At 31.8% G+C, this 23,421-nt stretch overlaps 1 protein-coding gene across 11 annotated transcripts in view; it reads right to left on the bottom strand.

The window, feature by feature from the left end:
* Window positions 1-22,965, bottom strand: part of LOC117113387 (receptor-type tyrosine-protein phosphatase delta-like) — a 103,866-nt gene extending 80,901 nt beyond the window's left edge. For 5 of the 11 annotated variants that reach the window (XM_033256695.1, XM_033256697.1, XM_033256702.1 and 2 more), the window contains exons 1-2: window positions 22,613-22,964; window positions 1,190-1,377 (exon numbers count right to left, since the gene is read on the bottom strand). In XM_033256695.1, the coding sequence (XP_033112586.1) occupies window positions 1,190-1,262 (73 nt within the window). In that variant the 5' untranslated portion in view covers window positions 1,263-1,377; window positions 22,613-22,964. Of the gene's footprint in view, window positions 1-1,189; window positions 1,378-22,612 lie in introns of all 11 variants that reach the window. The other 6 variants (XM_033256700.1, XM_033256703.1, XM_033256698.1 and 3 more) reach the window with 2 other exon arrangements.
* Window positions 22,966-23,421: the final 456 nt, after the last annotated feature.

A 23,421-nucleotide genomic window follows, 5' to 3' on the forward strand; every position in this document is an offset into this window, starting at 1 on the left:
ATGAAGCTTGAGATGGCCTCCAGGGACTAGCCTATTATACCATGCAAAATTAGTTGGCCAAATCTGGACACCTAAATCAAATAAATCTTACATGCAGATGGGGAAAAAAAACTGAATTCTGACGCACGACTACATTTCAAGTGTAAACCATTTTATCACGTCAACAGTTCCGAAAATTGTATATATTTTCCTTTAATTAATGCAAAGAAAATGGCCAAAGTTCATATCAAAGAATCATCAGTTAAATTCATTTTATTGAGTCGTTATGTAAACCCAAAGAAAAGTCATTATTCGCCTGTATTTTTTCAGAATCCTGAGGACATAACATTTACAAAGGACAGTCCTTCTTCATCAACGTAAAGAATATGTCATTGTAGCACAAGCTAATATGAGTTTATGAGATATGATCGGAGTACGCCGTTGCATTAATGATACTTGATAGTTTCCCCATACAATATGAACAAGCTTAGAGTCTCTTCCTAATGGTAGGGTTGTTTAAATGAATAAACACCATGCATAACAATGTAATACAGAAAGAGGAAATAGACAACAAAAGATGGTGGAAGCAAGATTTACAAAGAAATTTTTTCTAAGAGTGCCTACATATTCAAAGTGCTTTGAATAATCTCCAATAATAATAATAATTTATTAATATCTGTTACAATTATATAACAACCGAGTAATAATTTCAACTACAAACCAATACCAAATGTGAATAGTTTAAGGAGTAGGATTAGAATGTCTTTCGTGTTACATTAAGTATTACTTTCTTGGTTCCTTTTTTTAATGTTTATTTAAGTGCATAGATGTCCTCACAATATGCACTCTATAATTCGACTAATATTATTACATTAATAATAAAATAATACCTTCAACAACACTAAATATATTTATATTCATAATTTAAGAATCACATTTCTCCGTAATTATATTATTTTCAAAAATTCATTTTCATTTATCAATATTTGTTTTTATACTTTAATAACCTTTTATCGAGAACAAATATTATATACTACTACATAAATGTTGATGTTTTATTGTACAAATATGTTATAAGCGATCAACGTAAAGTATTTTGTAAGTTCAAAATATTAAATAATCATGTTGTTTTTTTTGGTCATTGACTTTTTCTCCTTTTTTTCATACCAACGTAGTAATTTTATTTAATAAACTGGAGAAAATAACTTACCTGCATGAATTAATGCAACAAAGCAAGACAAAAGACACAGGATTAAAATGAGGTATGAATAGCGCTGGTCCATTGTGGGAGGAATGCCTGCAACCAGCTCCCCAATTCAAAGAGACTTTCCCTTCTATTGGAAAAGGCTTAGTTCTCCAGTACTACAGTATACCAACAATTCTCTTGAGTAGCGAGCCCTGTAAAAATGAAAAGAATGTAGATGTAGTATGCTATTAACATCAAGTTTGTAGCCGAAACAAAATCTGGACTCAAAATTTCTAAACAGGATCTTAAATCACACTAACATGAGTGTAAAATGCTGTGGTATTCACATAATCAGCTGCGCTACATACGCAATAGTAATCCAAAAGATTTATTGAAATATGTCTACATTTTCAGAGATTTTCATGGGCATTTATGCACATTTTCTAAGCAGTTTCATGCGGTCCACATATTTTACCATCCTCGGGCAATCATGGAGAAAGGCCGAGATGCTACCTTTGACCCCAGCTCCTGTTTCCAGTAAGCTGGTAGGTGGCTAAGTGAAACAACATGGTGATGTGGAATTACGGAGGAATACGGTGATTATGGATCTGTAGAATCAACACTGGATGTCAACAAAATGTCACAGATAGAATAGACTAAAGCTGATAAAGATCTGCATAGCAAAATTGACATAATATTTTCAGATTTCTTTATCCATTGTAAAAACACTTGCACTACGACGATATGTCAATGCTCAAATAAAGTGGAACATCAACATTTATAATAATTTTCATACATAATCTAATTTTTTTTTTTTTCATTTATTAATTATCTCTATCAATTTATTTTGGATTTTATATAATTAATGACTCGGAAGAAAAAAAAATGCACCTAACAAAATATAACAATCTTCACAAATATAACAAATTATTTGAATAAAATGGTATCACACAAAAGTAATATTATAAGCAATTAATAAAATTACATAATTCTTATTTTGTTTTATACTTCTTTTACTCTGTTTAATATTCTGAAATTTTTATAGATATATAAAAATACTGATTATTTCAATCAACTATAATTAATTATGAACGTAAGTAAAGATTTATTTATTGTGCATATTGCATATTTGTTTAATAAATAATATTCTTAACATTACAATTTTACCACATCTCAATATAGACTTCAATGGCACAACGAATATGCCAACTCTAACAATTTCCCATTAGGCTACTTAATATTCCAGCCAACCAATTTGCTCCGAGAGCAACTATAAATACAAATTCTACTAGAAAACTGTCTCCTCAATCCAACTAGTATTTCATCTTTTATCTTATACATTTTTTTTTAAATAAACGACATGAATACATTTTGGATAAGGGACAAATATTCAACGACAAACTCAACGTCATTAATATAAATCCGTGCTCAAGAATAAAACCAAATACAGCTACCTTTTGTTGGCTAACGAGGAGGGGTAGTTTGTGTAGCCATATCGTATTACTAGAAACTACTCTACTAAAGCTTAGAAAGCTTAGAGTAAAAAAAGATGGAACGTGAGACCAAACGCTGGAGTAGTGACATGACAAAGATGTGTACTTTAGTGTCATATCAACATGCCCTACTAAAAACGGAATTCAAAGTAGTATTCTAACCAACTTCCCAGGAAAGAAGAGACACCTTGAAGGACAGTATGCGTAGTATTGTATTTTATTTACACTGAAAGATTTTGAATTTTCACATATGAAGGATTAATGATCACATCAGCAATAATGGGTCATATAGGTAAAGCCTCTTGAAAAATAATTATCACAGCAACACAGCCAAGACCCTCTAAAACTTCTTTTCTCCTAGCTATCCTACCCATCCGCCAGCCAATAAAAACCTAGGCAACTCCTGCAAACCAAGGAAGGTAAATATTTCAATGTTGAATAAATTCAACATAATCCCATAAATTGGGGTTATGTTTATATAGTTACTTAAATAGCTTTTGAAGTCTCCAATCTGTCTCTCAAGGGTAGCTATATATTTACTTAGCATTTTGAGCCCGTACTTTCAATATTGTATACGCTTTACTGCCATTGAAAATGACCTAGGGAAAATGTTGACGGCCTTATCAGGCATGATTCATTTCAGCATGCCAATAGGCTGAATGGGTGTACTTTTACCGAGACAAAGTACCCATTATCAGTATGAACAGGCTTTCAAGCACTCGCTGTGTGTCTTGGCATCTATGTATCACACCGTTCGATTACATTTGGTGATAAGACAACTGGAGCAGTCAGTTTATCGTTTTCAAATACTGCACTACGAAAGGATGGTTGGAGATAAACACAACCTGATACACTAATAGTCTCGTACGATTTTTATTAACAGGACATTTATTGAAAGAAATAAAAATTTCAACATTTTCATAGAACATTCAAGAAATATTTCATAGATTAAACAATGACGATTAATAATATTGCTGTTTCAAAGTAGTTTCTTTCTGTACAAATCACAAATGAAAAAGAAAACGAAAAAGTAATATCTTATCATGGTATATAAATATTGTGCTATCCATAGGTGAATGGCCTAAAGCTGATAGAGAAGTTTAAGGTTAGATACAAGTCATCTCACTCAACCAGAAAATCCATATGATTAGATGGAAAGTGTATTATTTAATTAAATTTATACATTTTTAATATGATCCATTTTATTGAATTATTGATTTAAATTGGATTTCTATGTAATAATAAATTTATTTTAATTATGTATTTATTTAATCTAATAACATTTCAATTTTTTTATTACGAATAATAGGGTCATTAATTTACCGGAGACCATTAAAGTTTTCTTTCTTTAAGAATACAGGTTCAGTAATTATTACACTTTTTTTTATAAGATCACATTTTATAAGAACACTGAGGCTGAAATTGCTTAAAAATTAAGAACAATTTAAGAACAAATTGAGGCCGAGGTAAAATGTCTGGGATTTTTTAATTTAAAAATATAAAAAAATTATATCTACCTTGTGTGCAATAGATAAGTAATACCCGCTATAATGCAGTACAGTAGGTTACAACCTGTCATTTAGGGCCATTTTTACTGGGGCATTTTTTTTCTATGGCCATTTTTTTTTAGGGGGCTTTTTTTCAGGGACCATTTTTTCCAATACCACATTCCAGTACAGTGATACTGCTGTACAATAATAATTTGTTTCAAAAGTGTGTAACATAAGAACAAAATAAGAACATTTTGAGCCTGAAATCGGCCAAAAAATAATAACACTGAGCCTGAGCAAAATTTTACTGGTTCTTATAAGAAAAAAAGTGTATTTCAAATGCGGCTACTTCTCCTGAATTCTATGAAGACATGACCCAGTCATGACAAGCTCCATTGTAAGTATCCAGATATTTGATAGACGCGACCTTCTAAATGATCTCTCACTACATTGTTGATTTCTAGATCTGCATTCATTTAATTGTTCTATACATTTAATTGTTGATTGACATGACCCTGTCTAGTCACAATGTTAGGCGCAGATTGATTGTGTTTTCTTTATTATCCTCAATTTGGATCTAAGCTCGGTTCAGACAACATTTGTTTAAAATGCTGGTAAGTCAAGGGTATGTAACGATAATGCCAGACGCAGCCAGCCATGTGTCTCAACAATCACCGACCTGGTTACAGGGCTGATAAAACCTGTTCAACAGCCCAATAGTGAATAATTATCGCTTGCTCTTTTTTTCAGCAGTGCAATTCTAGATCTACTTTCTCATCGTTTGTAATATGAACCTTTGTTTGATCATCACAGATGTTACACAAGTTCGTTTAGCAGGCTTAATGTGGTTAGACTGGCGAAATCCCAGATCTACTGTAAAACTACTTGAAGGTACAAGGTTTTTACTAAAGAAGTAATACGGCTATGTGCTCACACTATCATATTACCCCCTTTATCATCTGGATGTTCAAAATCCAATTTTGAATGAATTATTCAAAATCATCTGTGAACCAAGCTATGGTTATTCCTTGTCTCAATCAAAACGGTACCATTAAAATACTTGATATACTGTATTTTAAGTACATGGCCAGAAATTCCTTAAGGTTGAACAACTCTCTTATCCTGTTCACAGTAATGACACCAATGATGTAAGCACAGATGATGTCTGCCTCTAATGACCATGGTTAAAAACAATAACATCAAATCATATAGTGTAAGAATTATATTCCTCTTGTCCACTCCATGTAAACATGAAATTAGATCAAACTTGGTGGTAGGTATAGAAAAAACAGGCTGGCAGTAATACAGTAAAAAATGTATATGACGTCTGGTCTAGATTTGTTTTTTATATATATATAATATATTTTTGTTGGGATTTTTTTTCCATGCACACCACATTAAATTGGCCTTGAACTAGATAATTTACATTTTTTCTTTAATGATCAATGGTAATAGTAATTATTTGTAGCAAAAATGATGTTGAAGAGATAGATGATTTATGAGATTAATGATTATAATGATCTAGATAATTGATGATGCATATGATGAGAAAAATAATGGTAACAATGACAATGGTGGATGGGTGACGAAATACATTCTGATAGATTTGAATCATTTTAATGTCAATTAAATAAAGTAATGACTGCCAAATGTAGCATTACCACAGACATATTAACAGTGTATCAGACTTTTCCCACCCTCGCATTTAATATTTCCAACATGACAAACCAGTATGTCACCAAAGATATATCCAGTTCTCGATTCCTGTTTACATTTTTCTAAATGTGTTAAGAATATTTTAATACATCAATGATGACAGATAGAACTCAAAAACAAGACAATCCATTATATGGTAAGTATTACCATTTCTACTTCCTACAAAGGTTCGTGGATCCCAGAACCCCATTCATTTTTTTTATAATTTTTTTATTTTAGTATCCATCCTATTGGACAATATAAATTGTTCTATTAATATCTTACTATAAAACTTGCTTGGCTAGTTTTGCAAGAAATTTGTTTTTGCTTTACTGCTCATTCTTACAGTAGCATTCAGGATGGAAGACCTCGTTCCCAGCAGGACATAAGATTCATAAATTTACATTAATTCCAGAAGCCTCTTCAGTGTAGAAGATTTCCCTTGCAATTCCCAAACATGTTTTTAAATTTCATATCCTCAGATTAACGTCTTTATTTTAGTTATCTCAGATGTTTCATTTTCAGTTACGATGCCAATTAATATCATATACATAACAGGATGGGAGGAGGCATCCCACGTCTTCTCGTTCTCGAAAAGAGCAGGAAATTAGCCAGCCTCATAGGACTCGTTAAAGATGACAGCTAAAGCCCAGAGAGACAACCGATACTAATGGAGGCCAGAGTGGGAGCAAGCACACTATGGTTAACAGAGTGCTAAAATCTGCAAAAAAAAAACAAACCCAGAATATTAAATGATACCATGTCTATTATTACGGGAATATATTATGCAACGTAGCAGATGTCACTCATGAGAGGTTTTTCAAGAAGCAATTTCGAGGATGGAGATGTCTGTCACCTGATTTAGTATTGATTAATCACTATCACATGATTTAGTCACATAATCATCTTAGCACATGGTTTTTTTTTTTGCACATGTTATTTCATTATTATTAATAATTTTTTTTAAACTGATTTTTAAAAAAAAGCAATCTTTGCAGATATCTTAAATTGAATACTGAGTATTAATAGTTAGCCATGTGTTTAGTTTGTCATTATGCATGTCAAAGATAAACCAAGATTCCAAATACAGCCAATTAATAAGCTGGAAACTGAAGGATCTTTACATTTAAAATGACTGACAGTAGCAGAATACTATTTAAGTATTTTTATTTTAAGCATTACAATGCAAAAAGATTTTCGTAGAAAAAATATCTAAAACCAGGACAAACACAAAAGAAGGTGTACAGTATTTCCATTGGGTTCTGACAACAGGATCATTAATACCAGAGTTGCTATTCCTTAAGTCTTAGCACAAGCTAATAAGATGCATCTAAAGATTAAGATCATGCTGGCACAAGAGAAATGAAAGTCCTCAATCATTTTTGGCTCCGTTCAACATGCCACATTATTCAAGGTCCATGGAAAGTTCAAGACTAGACCTGTAAGATTATGATAACTTACTGTACATCGTAATTAGGTGAACATTGACACTTTATAGTTATTAAAAACATTCAGATAATTCACCAGCACAGGAAATATCTATTTAAAAAAATTTTTTTTTCATACTTGCCTATTTGAAAAATTAATGTAAAATAGGCCATCCAATGATTGATCCACATTATTATTTATTTATTATTTATTATTATTATTATTATTACTATTATTATTAACTTTTTTACTTTTTTTCATATAAATCTATTCACATCAAATAAGTACTGTAGAAAAATATACAAGTATTTAAAGTATCATCTTGTACAGGTATGTTCCATTTTTATTTTTATTTTTTTATCTTTAATTGTTTTAGTGTTAATCCTTAATTTTAACCCACAATAAACTATTGAAATTTAAATCGGTTTCATTTCATACTGGTGAACAATAGATTATTAGTCTGTCATATGAGGCTCAAATAAAGTATTAATTTCATTCCAAGTCTCTGAAGTTGAAAGATGTACACTTTTAAAGAATGAATACATTAAGTTAAAGGTGGGCTTCTATATCATTAATACTTAAAACACAATCTCTACTTAAGTGCATGGTGCTCAGATTTCTTGGCATTATACTGAATGGAATCGAACTGAGTGTTTCTGAAACAATTGTACTGCGTCCTTTGTATTTTATTGTTCAAGTAGAGTTTAAAAATCACTAGAACCTGAATCGTTAGAGTAAGTACAAGTGTATAGAATATCTCTACTTGAAATTAGGTTATTTACCTGGTCAGCTGGTTATTATTGGGCCCGCACCTTTCTTAAAGTACTAACAGTAACTCACCTGTCTTTCTCATTGGTATAAAATCACAAAGCCCACAAGATGTTCATTTTTTTTGTTTGTATTTTTTTCACACCATGGGTGCACGGCACTTTTGATGTGTTATTATGTCTCCGTGTTGCCCCAAAGGGGGTTGCCCCAAGGGGAAGGGTGAATATAGAGTTAAAAGAAACGTAGGAGCCAGAGTCAACAAAATAGTAAATAGATCTATTCGCACAGTAAGTTAACAGTTAGTTAAAATATGACTACAATAAAGCCCAATACTACTTAAATCAGTTAAGTGTATCTGAAGAACAGATGCAAAGAGAGAGCATTTCAGAACATTTAAGAATTTTCCTAAGATCTTCCGAAAGTATATGAATTAAGTTATTTTAATGGTAGTTTTTTTCTTATTCTTTAAATAGTTTTCATAATTACTTGCGCTATCATTCAACAGACCAGAATTAACAGAGAGGACGTTCATAGTAAAAACCACGTTTTCAAATTTATTGGTTTGAAGTGGTTATTCGTCCGTCGCATGTTCAAGTGCAAAAAGAAAACCTACACAACCATCATGTATTTACTGTACAACATATGCAGATTTAGCAATTGTGTAATGATCACACAACAAATACAAATCACTTCAAGTGACTGCAATGAATATTCAAGTCAGCAATGTGGTTTCTCTCTATGAAGTAACTGTGTAAAAAAAAAAATGAACCGGTCAGGCTCTTTTTATTTAAAATTTATTAATATTTAATAAACCCAGACGTTTATTAATGAGAAGAGGTTTTGAGGAAACGTTTATTCAAGGGAGGCACATTTTTTTTTTTGTGTAAAATGGATATGTACATACTCAAAAAACGCCCCTTAATTTCACTGTATATGTGGAACTACAAACACATAAATACTGTCAAAATATGTTACTGCATGATCATGAAGACTTATTCATCCCAAACATGTTAGAAAAAATGTAATTCTACTGCAGTAGAATAATAATAGAATGTGTTTAAAATGATTTTTCTTTATTAGTTTTGTTTACACAGCCATTTAGGGAAGAAAAATTTATTCGAAGAAAAAAATACATTCCAAATGTCGTTTTTGAAAGGGGAGGGGGGGAACTTTCTGTTTAGAAGAGGGAACCTTTTTTTACTGTAGAGGGGCGCTTATTTAAAGCGGGTCATTTAGAGTAAATACAGTAACCTAACAATATCACTACCATGATTGTAATACACTATAGAGCTTAACACAAACACAAACAGTATATTAAAGAATAGACGTTAAACTGGTGCTAAGTTGTTAGACAAGCTGACCTAGCCTCTCTGAAAAAAAAAATGCGTAGAATATCAACAATAGAGAGGGAAAGTATGGAGGACTGTAGGCTTCGCTTTTCTGTATATCAAAAGGGCTTTAAGAGACCAAAGGGCACCTGTCCATCTAGGATTAAATTCAATGAAAAGGATTTATCTATGTCATCAGGGAGTTAGCTATTAAGTGGAAGGCAGTTAGCAGACATATAAACGGGCAAGCAGTTAAGTAAGCACTGGTGCCAAAAGTTCACAAACCAGTGCTTTGCAGAGAGGCCTAAGGATTAAGCCATTGCAACAACACCGAACAAATAGGATATTAAATGCCATCGTTGCTAGCAGAGCATTTAAACTTGCAGATTTCAATGCCTGGCTATTGCATATTTACTCAATAAATTGATCAAAAAACTGACAGTTTGACGGAATTAATTTCCAGCTTCAACTTCAAGAACCTGTTTCCAGTTATTTATCAACAAATTTCAAATTCAATCATATGTGTAGCCCAATTTCATAAATTTTCACCAATTTATCTAGTCCAACTCTCCTTTGCTTATACACTATGATTCATAAATATTGTAATCATCAAAGGACTGAACTTTTACCAAATATAGTAAATCACATTGGTTTCGAAAAAAATGATGTGTTACTTTATTTACTAAAGTTATGTGATTTATTATTACTTGTTGAATATTGCATAATAGCATGAAAAGTAGTGTGTGCTAAGAAAATATAGAGTTCTTGGTCTCATAACTAAGTCTATATAGAATCCTAAAAGATATTTTGGCTTTAATTCAGATTACGATACAACAATGCAATTTCTTTCAAAAATATATTGTAAATCAAATAAATAATGTTTTTTTGTTTATGTTCATTGTTTATTTACATGTCTGTGTTTGTAAAGTTATTTATCAATGTTAATACACTATGGTCTTTTGTTGAGTTGTAAATTGGTAAAATGTGTATTGTAATAACTTTGTGAAAATGATCTATAGAAGGTTTTAACATTTTTTAACATATTGCACGGAGAGAAAATTTCAAATTTTGAAATAATATTTGTTCTCCATCTTCGGTATAAATACCTCACAACATGAGCACTGTTGCTAATTTATGCATAATTCCTACACTAGTAAAATGTTCAACAAAGAGGATTATTTCTTATGCAGCAAATCCATGCCATGGGATAATTTGCGGGTATAAATCTACATGCATCACTCAAAGCACAGCACATAAACAGCACGTAAAACTAACGATGGCCATCTCATATACTGTTCAACACCTGTTTCTACTGAGTTCAATGCTAAACATACAACATCAAAGACCATAATGAAAATGTGCTTTTGTTGGTCCACTTCAAACCAAGGTGGTGTCATAAACTGCCTGTTCAAACACCTAGCCACAAACAGCTCACAATTTTTCCCCTTTTTTTGGTGAAAATTCCAATGAAAATTCATTCTATTGTAATAGTCTATGAATACATTGTGTTTTACAGTAGGTGTTTTTTCAGTGATAAACAAGAGAAGGTAGTTTAAAAAAAAAACAATGCAATCTCATCAGTTTGTATATTGTACTAATGTAATCAATGTTACTGTATTTCATGAAGTGACAAATATAAAAAAAATAAAATATCATAACCTAAGAAAATGTAGTGTTTTATAAGGGTTTTTCAAAATATACAAAGAAAAGAAGGTATTTAAAAAGGCATCTGGCCATTTATCTGTTTGTACAGGTAATGGTAGCAATATCCATTAATCAAGGTTAAACTGTATGGTACAGTATCTATCATCAAAAGGCTATGCCAAGAAAACATTTATAAAAGTGCTAATCATAATAAGTATTGTACATAGAATTACTTGAGTTGATGGATCTAATCCCAACCGCCCTTGTCTAGATTTTCAACGACTTCCTATTCAAAATCCCAACGAGTTCCGGTGATTATCAGTATTTAAGAAAGAATTGACTAGCAGAAAACCAGGTAGAATACAATTTTATCCACCGCAATATTTCCACATGTTTATTGATCAGGAATCAGTAATGAAAGGAATATACCGAGTAACTTCCGACTCAATTCAAGACCGGCATTACCAAAGCGTCCAAATTAACGAAATTAATTGAAACCTGAGATGTGCTTGTTTACCTTTTGAAAAATCAATACACAGTATCCAGAGAATAGAAACTTCAAATTGCTTATAATTTTTTTTTTTAAATTGCATGTAATAATTATTAATTGGTTTATTAAAAAAACATAGGCCAAATATTACAGTATACTAGTACCATTTGAAACAGAACAAATTAAAATGGTGGTTTTTTTTTCTCTTTTCTAGTGATTAATCTAATGCAACGACCAAGAAAAAAATAATTTCAATGATGTCATAAAACACTGCAGTCAGATTGGTGGGGAAGCTTAAAGGCTTTTTTTGTTGATTATGAATGAAAGCGAAGAAAAAATTAATATCACCATGGTTACAATATTTCTTCCACTCATTTTTTGCAGCACAATAATTTTGTTCTTGATTAGTTGTATAGCTAACTGACCGAAAAAATGAACATCTTTGATAGATTCAGTTCATTATAATTTTTGTATATTACCAACTAAATATTTGAAATGAAAACCAGTAATTGATCGGCACCAAATTAAGCTAATGTATTAGACGGAATGATACAGTTCTTAGAATAATATTATCAAATTTCAATTATTATGTAAAGATTTATGTAGCACCTTTTCACAAACAAAAATACAAATTTTCTAAAAAGGCATTTTTAATATAAAAATATACTTGAAGACTAATAATAATCATTTGTTAGCATTTAAACAGAAACTTTATCATAATTAAAAACCTATCCTCTAAAAATAATATCGAACTCAAATAAAGATAAAAGTATTACACATTTGTTGACTTTCCCCACAACCACCCTGCACGTAGCCTGCTCTTGCATTATTTATGAAGCACTTTTTGACAAAAACCAAAGTGCTACAGAAAGTTAAAAGAGATATTTTTATTATAAAAATAGAACTATAATTAAATTGAAGACCAGGTAAGTAGTTAATATCATTGTTACTCTTTTAAACAGAAAATTTTTCGTAACTAACATCCTATTTTCTAAAAATAATACCGGACTCAAATAAAGATAAAAGTATGACACATTATTGATTTGCCCCCACCTTGCACGTAGCTTGGCGGATTGAATCTAAAGTTCATTTGTGTTAAAAATACATTATATTATGATAGCCAATGATGAAGTAGATTGGATGTCATCAAAGTATAAATCAATCATATCTTATATGACGCCCCCCCATTCAAATAAGCCATGCCCACATTCAGAAAACCTGTCAATCATGTAACAACTGGGATAGCTATCAATCATTTAAATTTTAATGATCCATAGTGGGACTAGAAGGTCATCAAATCACTCAATCACTTCACCTATTGTTTACATGGCGTCATCATTTAATAAGAAAAGAAACAGGAAAGTTGGGGACTTAAAGGAATGGTTTGGTTTATTCTGGAATGAAATCATAACCATTAACACTACAGTAGATCTAATCAATATACAGTTAATATTTCTAGTGAGTGGTGTGTATTGAACTCCATCATTCAGAAAGTTAATATTCAATTGCTTTCCATATTTAAAAAGCAAGTTATGAATGAACTTTCAATTTAGAATGTTTTCCTTGTAAATTCAAATAAACAATTCTTTGCTGGCTCTTAGTATATTTTGCACTGGGTTTGAGTACAGTAATTTTTCTATTTTTTTTAAAACTGCAACTGTAACAAGAAGCCACCTTTAACACATAGGTGTGAAATTTCCCTTTCCCTTTAAAACTGCTCATTAAATCAGTCCATGTCATTAATTGAAATTCACGGATTCAATAATTACAAAATTTCTGCATCATGGCCTCTATAATGTGTAAATGGTTATTTATAGAATGCTTATTACCTCAAGAACAATATATGGGTATGGTCTGCGCAATTACAATTTTCTGAAATACAATACTCTAGACATTACCGGTCAGTGCGCAAAAAAATTTTTAATCCATGACCCATGGTGCACAAACGGATTTGATTTTCATGGAATGATCCATGAGAGAATTCTGTTTAATTTTAATTGTTTATCTTAAGATAAAAGCGATCAATACAAAATAATTTGTGTGAAAAACTGGTGCTTTATGTTTAGATTTTCTTCAAGCCTAATCCAATTCTCCAACCATTATGTCAACTGCAATTTGCAAAACAGCGTTACAGTTTGTCATAGACATAAGCTCCATGAAAAACCACATACGTCTAAGAATGGTAGAATCATTACTTTGATTCCCCTAGGATTTATGCATGCCCCCAATGTCTGACACTCGCACTTAATACTTCCCAATGTCTGCCTGTGTGTTCTAAAGCATCTGGATTTCAGGAAGACATGGGAAACAGTATTGCCTCCTATTTTCCAATGTGTGGCACAAGTTGAACGGAAACAAGAAATAGCAGCTGGCAACAGTACTCAAATGGACTTATTGTCGAGGACAAAGTTAAACCCACAATTACGAATAGCGGCAGTAACAGACATATTCATGTGTTATAATTTAAGATACATAATGACATCAAGACAACCCTGAACTGAGAGAGATTGTCTGCAAAGCTAAATATTAACTAATTGTGAAATACGGTACATTTATCAATCTGATAAAAACAGACCAAAACAAAAGAAAACCTAACAAAATAATAAAAAAGCATGGTGCATTTACACTATGAAATATTACTACACAAATTTGCATTTCACACTCAAGTCCAGATGTGACGTAAAATCACAAAACTGCAATGATTTCTTACACGTTGCTCCAGAATGTTTTCCTTTTTGAAACGAGGATGGAATTGAATTAGTTCTTGATCATCACCACTGATTCCTCTAAGGTGACACTCTACACAACTCGGTAACAAAAATTGCTAATCTCGGTGTCGGATTCCGAATACAGTGTTAATGAAGTTGCCGGATCGTCGATTCCAGTTCCGACCAAGTGTTTCTTAATCTCTCAACTCTCTCTACTTTGTTGCCGATAATCGACTTATAAAGAGCTTTGATTACTTCCTGAATATACCTAGGAATAAATTATTACATGAATATCTGAATGAATGAATCCTGATCATGTCAGCAGTGTTAAACAATAAAAAACAGAGGCACAAAGCTGATCATTCCAATAAACTTGCTACAATAGTGTACTGTAACATGTACAGAACTGTGTGGCCAATTTTCAGATCAATTTTTCGCTTGAAAATTGCTGACAAAATTTATAAATTCAGATCATTATAAACATATTCAAAATAAAACTTGAGTAAACACCTTGCAATCCAATAAATCAAAATTAAATTAACCAATTTATTCACCAGTATTACTGTATGAGCTATTTAAAAAAAGTTACTTGTCATTTGAGGGTTATGTACATGGCACAGATTTCCAGTAAATTGAATTTTGATTTGTGATCATCCAATGATAACAAATTCTTTCCATACTTACACAGGATGAGTAAATGTAGAAAACAACAACAATAGAACCAATATACCAATCTAACTAGTATCCTCAGAATTCAATTTTTCATATTTGTCTAGGCTTGATGATGTGGAAAAGGATGTTAAGGAATTGAATGGATATAAACAAGAACATTCTTTATCAGTGTTATTTCAATTGTATGGCTTGGTTCACTCAATCAACATAGAGATTCATTCGCACCAATGGTTTAAAAATAGTCAACCTCTTCCCAAATATCTGATAATACAGAATCTTGGAAATTGTTATTCCTGTTTAGTAATCTGCATTTTTGCAGCTGTTTATGAGTACGCAATACACTACACTGTTCTCTACACTGATCTATCTGTTGCGTTTCCTTTAAATCTTTGCATAACTTCCCACTTCAAACATCCTATACATCTCATTTCTTCTTGAAAATGCTTCCTAGAACAATATCTCATTTCCTGAGGATGGTCCAATGGTTGAGGTTCAGGCTTTTAAATCTGAGATCAGGGGTTTGAACCTTCGCTGTGAATTTTGCTCGATTCCTTAGGCAAGTTACATTTCCATTTTTGTAGGAAGTGGTTTGTCACAGCGGTTTGGTTTCCCAACCTTGTGGTCGGTGTTTCAATCCTTCGCTGTGTATTTTGCTTGTGTCCTTGAGCAAGGCATTTTACCTAAATTGCTTCTCTCCACCTAGGAGTATAAGTGGGTACCTGGTAGGGTCAAATGCCAAAATGCGCCGATGAGCTTCTGCAACATTATGTCATACTCCCCCGAGGAGCTGACTTTGTTTCCCATAGGCTAATGTGCATAGAGGACTTACCATGATGCACTACAGTATATAAGTCTACCTTTGCTATATTTTATACATTAGTACGACAAATCCTTACCGTTCCCTTTTTCTGTGTAATCATATTCAATGTAAAATTGTCTATTTCATTGTTTTAATCATTTTTTATTATCTTATTTTATTTTATTTATATCACAATCACATCTTTGAAAGTATGTTCCTAAAGTAGAGTTAATAAACCTAACAGTGCACACGAAACATTAGAAAGTAATCATTGGAAATGAGAACTTAATGCCTAACGCATTGATTGAGACATAACTTGTTATATCCAATTCCACATTGTATTGTGTGATTAATGTAATGTAATAAGTATCATTTCTAAAAGAGAGATACCTATACTCAAGTTTCAATAGACAAATCATCATGTATTTAAACTTAATAGCTGTTAAGTTAGTAATTTCTTAAATAATGTTTGCTTTATTTTTTTTTTTTTCATTAGATTTCTTATATATTTTTAACAATGATCGTACATGTTTCAAGACTTCAATTACTTTTTATTTTCTTTTTCAGGATTTTGGAAGTTAAACTCAATTTATATTATTAAACCTATTAGTTAATTTAAAAAATGCTTTTAAAGTATACAAACTTGAAAAAGAAAGCTTCATTATAATCACAAGACAATACAGTACAGTAAGTACTGAAGCATTCATGATAGCCTAACCAAAGTTATTGGTATTCAAATAAGTCTAAAAAACCCCATAAATTGTTCTGAGTCAAAAAGTCAACACTCTGCAAAAACCAAGTTCCAAAATAACAGAATGCACAAAAACAGTCTTGACGAAAAAAAAACACAAACAGTAGCCTAACCTCTTGAGACCTTTGTCAATAACTTCAAAACAAATTTTGAATCAACACATTCAAAGAACCCCCAGCGTTTTCCTAACTGGCCAGGACAAAACAAAGTATCTGACGATTACTTTGAACACCTCTTTTTCCCAGACAAAATTTCAGTGATTTCACAGTCAACTTGCCGCCTTAAGCCTACCTGCCAGGAGCCAAAGTACAGACACAAGGAGGGCTAAACTGAATTACACTTTATCACTATTATTAGGAACAATATCTCTGAATTTCAGTCATAAAGTTCCATTTGCAGTATACTGTATTAGTAAGTGGGAAAATATTAGCAATTTCATGGCAAAATTCATTCGTAAAATTTGAGTAAACAAGTTGCCAGATTGAGGAACTCAATGGGCAATTTATATGGCTATGAGCTAATAATATACAGGATATAAATTCCAAATGGTACATGTCAAAATCTATTAATCACCTTATGAACTAATATTTGAACACATTTTGACTACAAATTATTCAAATGCAAGTTTTAAATTATGGGGTTTTTGTTTGCATTCTGTTATATTGTAGGCGGTCTCTTAGTACAAGACAAAGTCGACTTCATGAATACTTACATGTCTTTACAGTATCTCTAATAAACACAAGAAGAAATTACAAAGCTTGCAAAGAACAATTCAAACAAACCACAAATATCTTTTATAAAAATTAAATTTTCTTTGAGAAAGATAACTTTCCTGGTCCCAATTAATAAATTTCTTTTACCTATATATTATTTTAATTAGAGAAAAAAGCTGCTAAAGACCATGGAAGCCAGTCCTAACACAATGATCATTGTCAACATGTACTATATAAACAAAGTAATAAAACTTAATGACTAACACATACTATAATATTACAGTATTTTTACTACCGATGCTGATTAACTCTAAAGATCGCTTGTTATTGCTAGTTATTAAATCCAATGATTCTACACCATGAGTCTACAAGGCACTAGGCATGCACATATTAATGAGATGTTCTCAGCTCTGATTAAATTAATAATTTAAAGCAATGCTTGGGCACCTTCAGATTTGAAGCCGATGTTCTGCTATACTGCACACCACCCCAAGATAACTAGCAAGGTATTAAAGGGCACCGTCTCTGAAGAAATCTATCTGGGGTTCCATACATACAGTAGTACATCTTCCCAATATTATGCAAATGATGCCTAGCTTTGTTAGAACTAAAATACTTGTATTTTGAACATTGTAAGCTTTAGTTTGAAGCAAACTATGCAAGGAATGTTCTAATTCCCTCTACTTACTACCATCCTGAGATTTCTGTAGGGGAATTAAAAACCCCAAAGCTATCATAAGCTGTTTGTTTTCAGTCCACCAGCAGCTAGCCAAGATGTCTAACCCTATGGCTTCAACCTGGAGGTTCCAAGAGCCTAGATTTAAAATATACTTCTACATATTAATGTGGTCACAGCATTCAATATCTGTTAGTCATATCTTTTAACATAGACAAGTAGTCTGTACAGTAGGTCAGGGTGTACGATGGTACAAATACGATCATTAAATCTCAACAAAAATGGTAAATGGCAACCAAGGTTCATTCCATGCCATCTGTTATTGTATACCTGATTTTTATTGTAAATGCTAACTCAAATTATGTCAATGTTGTCAACCAGATGAGATACTGTAGGTTGTGTTTTAATATAATGCATTTATTTAAACAAATATTAATTATACAACTCTAAGGATTGTTTAAATACCATATTGTAATACAATTTATAATCACAGTTAATTATAATGTCAATGTTGTTAAGAACCATAAAATATATTTGGTATCTTAATTGCAAAACACATTTTCAAAATTTAGATTGACTTTATGAGGACAAGGTAAACACAGTGAAAATCATTCTAAAGAGTATTAACCATAGCATTTTTACCTTCAAGAACCTTCCTAATGGCCTTGGCTACTTTGAAATAAGAAGAATTACAAAATAGTTGAAAACGTTCTAAAATGCGAATAGTGTAGGATGAAGCTTACGACAAGATAATTCCACCAACTAAGATGACCATTAGCTGCAGCTTTCGCTTCAATTACTTAAGCTGCATTGAGAGATTCCAGATCACAGGTAAAACAATGCCATCAACTCTGAAGGCTTAACATAACCTTTGTGTATATGTCAAAGGGAGGCATTCAAAATAGAATTAACTGTTTATCCACAGTGCCTTTTGATGTTATGCAAGGGAGAGTCATGTCATCACTTTACAATCCAGCAAACATTACAAATGGCATTCATAAGTATTTTTAGCTCAAACAAAAAGAATTTTATGATAAACTGAAGGTAATTAAAAATTTGATGGCCTTTAACTGTCCACTGACAGCCAACAAACAACACCCACTTGAGAATTTGTCATGCCATTAAAGCTCACCAACAGCAAACTTTGGTTTTAATACCAGAAATATGCAGTTAATTGTGCATCTAATTTAAAGAAGACTATTATGTGATTAAAATGTTCATCAAGAACTTTCAGAAAAAAAAACATAGCATCAGATTTGACTTAACAAAAGAACTTGCTAACTAGTCTCAGCCAAAAGTAAAGTTTACACATTTAGAAATTCAACAATTAATAGTTTTACTTTATCTAGACAAAAGAAACAGAAGACATGTTGTCTTATTTACTTATCAGAAAATTTTCAGACAGAACAGCCAACCAAAAATTGTTTACACAAATTGTTAAATAGAAAAAAAAAATGTTCCATTAAATGAGAATAAATTAAGCAAAGCACATGCCTAGTAGATTGCTTAAAAAGTTGAAGCCTATCAAGTAAGCTCTCTGATTGTCCTTTGCAAATGCTAAAAAACATGTTAAATGATCAAGGTGGATTTCCTAAGAAGCCAAAGCTTACGAAGAAGCTCTCAGACTGTGGACTGCAAACAGTTTAAATTTGTAAACATCAATAGAAATTAATTTTTAAAAATTCACAAAATGAAAAAGCACAAGTTAATTTGAACACTTCAGGAGATACATTACGGTTTATAAATTAGACGAAAGTAACTTTGGTATGGAGATACGCCTCCACTGGTGACAATTAAAGACAATTTTGTTTTGTAATTTGACAACTTGACCATGAATCAAATCATGCTGCAGGTAAACTTGTCTTGCAGTTGGCCTAATGTCCAACTTACAAGCAACATGACGTAACGATCGTCGTGGTCCTCCTAGACCTACAGGTACATCTTAAAACAATACATGACAGAAAGCTATTATTAGAAGCAACAACATCAATCCATTCACTTGATTATAATTTTGCTCACCAATTCATGAATTCATTTCATTGCAACGATCCACAAACGGTTTCTATTGTCATGAATGACGTTTCAAGAGTGCAGTCTATACTGGCTTTAATTTGAAATGGCCGGAGTCTAAGAACATTTGGATGCTAATTTCCGATCACTCCGATGTTTATTGGAAAATACGATGAATGAACGCTTTGTTGAAATGCAACTGGAAACCACTAACTCTACTAATCAATACAGATATATGTACACTTTTTCAGCGAATTTGCAATTTTGAAAATGCTTATCTATAGAGATTATCTACAAAAGCATTTCAGATAAGAAAATAGGAATGTTCATATTTTTTTAATAATTTAATTGAGATACTGTGTGGAGCAGATTAACAATAAAATTTTATATTTGAACTTCTTCGTAAATTACTATAATAACCTCCTGAATTAAAAAATTCAGAACAAAAACATTTTTTTCCCTATTAGTATTACCGACAGAAATAACAACTGTTCTATTTTCTTGCATACACTTTAGTTCTAAAATTTAGCTAGTATATCAAAATTACTAAAGTAACAAATTTTTAATAATCTGCTCATTGTAAGTTAGTAAGTAAATGAGCAAGTTTTTATTAATGTTGTCAACACACTGCAGTTTAGTATTATAAACTGAAGTAGAAAACATATTCTCTATGATAATACAAATACTGTTGGAATTTCTTACGTGCACTGGTTGAGAGAAACAGAATTTATTCAACCTTTAAAACGGGCAACCTGACTTTTCAATTTCATGGCAGTGTATCTATTAACAAAGCTAACGTACAAACCGACGAATACTAATAATCATTTCACATTCACGGCCTATATCCAGTTAGGTTCCAAAACACAGCTGACAAATTGCACAGGAGCCGCATATTATAATTTTCATCGCAAGACACAGATGTGACTTATTTTATGTGATGCCCAATAAAAGATTGAGACACTGTGGCAATAGTGTATTTACACAGAGAATGAATCTATCAGTGAATATTCAATACAAACCAAATTAAGTACTTCCTAACTGGCAGTCCAGGACCTCGTTCCTGTTTATTGAATTTACTCCATGGGAATATTACACTAAAATGGCTTCAGCAAATTGCGAAGTAAATTAGGTAATGTGTTTCATTGGAGGATAGTCCATTTAATAATTTTGATATAAATTTAACACCCAAATATTAAAAATCAATTTAACAAGGTTTGGCCGAGTCAAGATTTATCAAGAAATCTACTCCATTAACCATCATTTTAAAATTAAAATATCTGAAATAATGTAGAATTTTAAATTAGGGAATTAAAACCTCATTGTCAAGACACACAATGAACTTTCGAGCTACACTGTAATATTTTTCTTTCCATTGTTTATATATTGAAGTTAAGTACCATCTGTCATAATAATAGAAAAAAAAATCCGAAATTAACACAATACAATATTCCATTAAAATTATTATTTTAAATACATTTTTAACAAGGAAAACACATATACTTGTATACTTCAGAAAAATGGTTACTCAGACAAATAACGGCCAGGGCAAGCAAAGAATATAGGGACAGTATAGTAATTTTAAAAACATTCCTTTTTAGAGAATTTGGAAATTATTATCAGCAGGCCAAAGAACTGCATAACCCATAAATTTACAGAAAATGCATGTGTCTAGAGAATGTCCAAGAAAAATAATAGGCCCCTAATATTTTCAATTCATTGTTAATAATAGACAAAAATTAATATACAATAAGCAATCACAAATATTTATTTTTTTAAATATTTGTTTAGCTAAATACTGATTAAATATATAAACTAAATAGTTTTTATTGGTTTAAGCATTTATAGCTAGCAGTTAAGCAATTTTTGTTCTTTTTGATGTGTGTCCACGCTACTGTAAAAAGGTACTAAAAAACAGTTTGATGAATCGGTCACTGCAAAAATAGAATGATAGAAGAAATACTTTGAGGGTATATTATTAATATACTGTACATGCCAGACACTTTGAATGGGTTAAGTTTAAAGTTACCAAATAAGGGCATAAGGCTGGAAAAAGATTTATCACCCATTAAACTACTGAAATATGACATTGATTTATCAGGAATTTAACCAGTAAATTATTCATAAATCACTAACCAGAAACACATTAATCAATGATAATAAAAAACACTAAAATTTGTAGGATCAATTAATTGGGATATCTTATCATCTTCTCAATCAAAATGGAATCCATTGAAAAGGTTAATGTTGAGAAAAAAAAAGTATGAAACTAAAATATTAATTACGAAATGCCTTTAGTTAAAAAATTTACAAAACAGTATCAAAGATTTCAAAAATACACAAGAAAGTACACCATTGAATTTGCTCATTTATTAAAATTGTGTAAGTGTGTACTGTAATCCATCTGATTGATACGCTTGCATTTCTTTCCTCAATTTAACAAATAAATATTTTAGAAGCCTAGCCTGTAAAATTCATCAAATCAAAATGTGTTAGTATATGTTATAAATATATTATAAGCAATGGTTTAACCAGTCTCAATAATAACAGAGAATTATTAATTTTATTAGGAATCTTGATGCCGATTCAAACTGTACTCATCCATACCACAGACAGATCTGGCCCTACCATGCCTGCCTCCTCTCTTCGATCGGAAATACAGTGTAAACACAACAATTATCATCCAAACAATCGTAATCAATAACTATAAATTCGGTATATAATTCAAGCGGCTTTCTCGCATTTATGTCGTCATATTAGCAAAAAAAAAACATAAGGCAATTACCAAGCTTGGCTTCTCTCTCGGCTCCGAATACTGAAAATACAAACACAATCCACTATACAAGCCTGCCTGAATGGCCGGCTGGGTCCACTCACTCAGTTTGTTTGGTTACAACAATAAATCAACCGCACACGAGGCAGACAGGAACAAACTTCCTTTAAGAAATACGAAAATCAAGTCTATACATCTCCTGTATCGGAGTATATTGTTCCTCGGTATAGTATCTCAATCACTACTTCAAAGTAAGTCCGAAATTCAGTTACATTTTTCTACTGATGAAATATATATACCAGACCGCTCGTAGTCGTAGTCACGATACACACACGCTCAGATCATAACATAATTTGACTACACCTCACCACTACTACTGACACCTCATTAGTTATGCATGATTACATTCTTTAGCTTGAGCGCTGAGAAAGGGGAGGTGGTGTGTGCATAACCAACCTATATCAATCCGCCTTTGAGATTGCGTTAGCATGTATTGTCAATGACCTTGCACCTAAACGCATCCAGAATTAATATTAAATCATTAATCTACGAAAGTACCTACACATTTGGGATTCTCTAATACTTTTTGTTTAAAATTACAGGAAATTGTCAAAGTCGGCTTTAAACGATGATTGACACCGGTATATATTTAATTAGACTCTGTATATTCAATGGCCCTCCTCCCATTTATATTGAATGTAATTGATGGAGCCATTAGAATACCACCAATCGTAATCTGTGAAGCATCGTTCGAGGCTTTCTTGTAGCATCTTCTCTGAATGTCTTGCATTAATGATCGGGCCCAGTGGGTCTCTAACGGA

Source organism: Anneissia japonica, unplaced genomic scaffold (assembly GCF_011630105.1).
Source record: "Anneissia japonica isolate Jap-2015-1 unplaced genomic scaffold, ASM1163010v1 scaffold288111_len316891_cov189, whole genome shotgun sequence".
NCBI classification, from domain to species: domain Eukaryota; kingdom Metazoa; phylum Echinodermata; class Crinoidea; order Comatulida; family Comatulidae; genus Anneissia; species Anneissia japonica.